Source organism: Silene latifolia, chromosome 10 (genome assembly GCF_048544455.1).
Source record: "Silene latifolia isolate original U9 population chromosome 10, ASM4854445v1, whole genome shotgun sequence".
In the NCBI taxonomy this organism is placed as follows: Eukaryota; Viridiplantae; Streptophyta; class Magnoliopsida; order Caryophyllales; family Caryophyllaceae; genus Silene; species Silene latifolia.
Window position 1 is genome coordinate 157,620,426 of NC_133535.1, and position 3,752 is coordinate 157,624,177.

At 34.2% G+C, this 3,752-nt stretch overlaps 1 protein-coding gene across 1 annotated transcript; it reads right to left on the reverse strand.

Moving 5' to 3' along the window:
- Positions 1-286: 286 nt before the first annotated feature.
- Positions 287-3,397, reverse strand: LOC141606555 (acid phosphatase 1). The gene is made up of 3 exons (XM_074425726.1): positions 2,415-3,397; positions 1,241-1,450; positions 287-714 (listed from the first exon to the last, which is right to left on the reverse strand). The coding sequence occupies exons 1-3, from the start codon at positions 2,819-2,821 to the stop codon at positions 537-539; spliced, it is 795 nt and encodes a 264-aa protein (XP_074281827.1). The 5' UTR covers positions 2,822-3,397; the 3' UTR covers positions 287-536.
- Between the last annotated feature and the right edge of the window lie 355 nt (positions 3,398-3,752).

The following is a 3,752-nucleotide window of genomic DNA, read 5'->3' on the forward strand; positions in this document are numbered from 1 at the left end:
TGATTAGGTTCGCCGTGGGGTACCGTGAGGAAGATCGTCGGCGCCACTACTTGTGGTGGTGTCGGTGTAGATAATGGTGGCAGGTGGTGGGTAATGGTGGTGGAGGTGGTGAATGTTGGCTTTTAATTCCCTTTCACTCTAATTGTCAACCAAACACCCAAGTATAACATGGGTGATCCCATTCATTTCCCTCTCTTACCCTTTCTTGATTTCATTCTCTTACCCTTTCCCGTACCAAACGCCCCCTTACATTAATAACCATTGCTAATGAAAGAGCGACAGATCACGATGAAATTGTTTTTAGTGTGGCCGTACGTGCATAAACCATTTTACATCAGAAGCGACCTTCACAATGTTCAGAAATCGCTAGCCACGTATTCAGTCTATGAGAATCGAGATCTGATAGTTCGACTCAGGTATTGTGTCAGTAAATATCATGTATAAATGGTATACTACAAATAAATGGACATATACATTTACTTCCACAATGTACAATTTCCGTCATTATTCCGAAGGGTTTATGTAATGGGCTTTAGCTAGGGAATGTAATACATGGGATTGGGGAGCTTGAAAGAGCGGAACGACATTGAAGAACCCAACAAATCACTCCATTGGTCGCCTGAGTTCCCGACTATCCTATATCCTTCCTTCACCATCTCGTCCCTTTTCTCTGACTTGTATGTTGTTGCTGTCTTTTCATTATCACCCGCTTCCCTGCAATGCAATCGAAATTAGAAAATTCTGATCGTTCTGCGTGTGAATTCCATGACACGGGTTGGCCAACACCCACTGGGACATTGATACCGGTTGGAGTAATGTTACCAGTGAGTTGACAGTCTAGAGACAGTTCCATTTAAGCATTGTTTTGGGGTAAAAAACCTCTACCGACAACTAGGGCCGTTGGCAGTCTCCTTCAGAATGCAGTACGATAGCGAGAGGGGAGTTACCAACAACAACAACATCAGAGCCTTAATCCCAAAATGATTTGGGGTCGGCTGACATGAATCATTCTTTAGAACCGTCCATGGGTGAACGCAAACCTCAAAAAGCGAAAAAATACATAAAAGAAAAAGTGAAAAATAAAAAGGGAGTGAAACATAATACAAAAGGCAGTTAACTTATAAGGTTTAAAATTGGAGTCGAGAGGGGAGTTACCGAGTTAACAAATTCAAACTATCACAATGCACGATGCATAAAAATGAGAATGAAGCTCTAATAAATTTCTCCGATCATTACATACCTCAATATAAGCTTGTCCCAATTGCTGAAACCCACATTCATCAAATTCTGAACTGTAACATCTCTTTGTTTCTCGTTGCGTCCTGTCAGCAGAATAACCTTGAATCCTAAACTCAATACCTCCTCATAGAGTTTCAAGCTTGTCTCAATAGCCGGAGCCATGCCCTTTTCAACCCATTTGTTAAACACCGTGCTATCGAACACCTCCAAACTACAATTGGTCACCAACAAGTACATTACTGATCAATGAAACAGAAAGTAACAGTCTTGCAATTATCATGCAACATATTTGCCTGGTGTTAAAGCAATTTCTTCGTAAACAACATTACCATCATCAATAAATCGGAAAGAAGCAATCTTTCACCTATTACAACACTAAATTTGACTAATCTAATTCTATAACACCCATTAGATTAGATTTTTCCTACTTCCTCCGTTCAAGGTAAACAAATGAATGAGACGGAGGTACTAGTATTATTTTTGAAATATGTCGATCAAAAACTTTCTAATAAAACTCATAATTTTTAAAACTAAACTCAAAAACTTTATCACTATCTAATGTGGTAGATCACATCTGATGTATAATCCACTTACTACGCTTCATATTTCAACTCATAACAGGCCTTTTGACTTAATCATACATAAACTTATAACCGTCTCACACAAGACTAACTCGTGTATGAGATACCAAAGTCACCCATCTTCAAATTCAGATGATCTTATCTAAAACAAAGTCTAATGCAACTAAATGTACAATGTTCATTCCTTCAAACAACTCTAATTCTATTGATTACACTTTACAAGCAACCATGCCATAAAATTCCTAAGCCAATTCAAACAACATAAATTTCTAAACAATTGTAATTTGTAATGTACTCCGTAGTCATTTATTTAGCTCTGATTAAAATATCGTCACAATCAATATAAAAGGTAAACAAACGACTGGGATAGACCAAGTAAAACATTGTAACTTACCCCCATAGCCAATTAGCCATATAAAGTCAATATTTGTTTAGGTTTAATTAAAATATTGTTCACGAAGAATATAAAAGGTAAACAAAGGACTTAGACTTACCCTTAGCCATGTTCAACATTTGTTTAGGTTTGACTAAAATATAGATCACATAGAATATAAAAGGTAAACAAACGACTGACACGGAAATATAGTAACTTACCCATAACCATGATCAACATAATAAGGAAGATTAGAAATCAAAGTTTCATCAACATCAAAAACCCAAACATCTTTCCCATCATCACCAACAAGAACACTTTTAGCAAAAATTGAAGCTTCATTAAAAACATTTTCAAGGTCTAATTTATACCCTTTTCCCAAAACATAATTCTTAACATAATCACCACATTCTTTTGGAATTGATTTCCATGGATTTAAATTATTTGCTTCAACACCAAATCTCCAACTTGTACACTTTAAATAAAGTTCATCATCTTGTTGAATTCCTCCATCTGTATACTCTAAAATTAATGGTCTTGGAAATTGGTGATGATTTAATGAATCTTGTGAAGAAAATGTAATAGAAAAAATTGAAAGAATTAGGGCAGAAATTAATAAAGTTTTCATTTTTGATCAATTTGGGAAATGGGTTTTTTAGATTATTGTTTTTGTAATTAGAATTCTGTAAAAATTGAATAAATTTGAAGGGAAAATGATGGATTTTTTTGGGTATTGAAAACCCAAAAAAATTAGTTTGTAAAAGACAAAAAAGAGATGTTTGTTTGGTTTTTCCTGTTTGGGAATAAATAAAAATCGAGTTTCGCTAAGAATCTTCTCTTTTCTGATATAGTCTTTGGAAATTTTCTATTTTTTTCGATATAACAATTAAATAGAATATATTTTTTAAGTAATGTTTTTATTTTGTGAGACGGAAATGTTTGGAGAAACTGGAAAAGAGAAGGTCGGTGGCAGTTTCTGAGAATAAATAAGGAGATTTTGGTGGGTTTTCTTTGTGTTGTTTGATTGGAAAAGCTTTTGTTGAAGAATTCTTAGGAGTGAAGCAATGGATCAATTCAATTGGATGAAGGAAAGACGAGGGAAGATTAAATTAACACAAGGATATATGTTTAAACGGAATATATTGTTAATTAATGACTAAACAATAGGCATGTCATAACTCATAAGTCATAACTCATGCATGTTAATTAACTGGCAAATTATGTGCATTTTTATGATAAAATAATGTTGTCTAGAGACAGCGAATTCATTAATTGTAGATGAGTACATGAGTATGAATTAAATTTAGCATTAATAAGATAATAAGATCTCGGAATGGTCTTTTATAAGCGAATTAATAAGATATAGTTTAAGTTCGAGGGGAGATCATCCGTATTATTTGGTGTCTCATCTTGAGTTCCACTTTAGTTGCTTTCTAGAATATCAAATAGAAAATAGACGAATATGCCGTATATATATATTTATTTGTTTATATGTGAAAAGGATAATAAACAACATGAAATGAGACACGAAAATGAAATAGAGGACTTCAACTTATTTA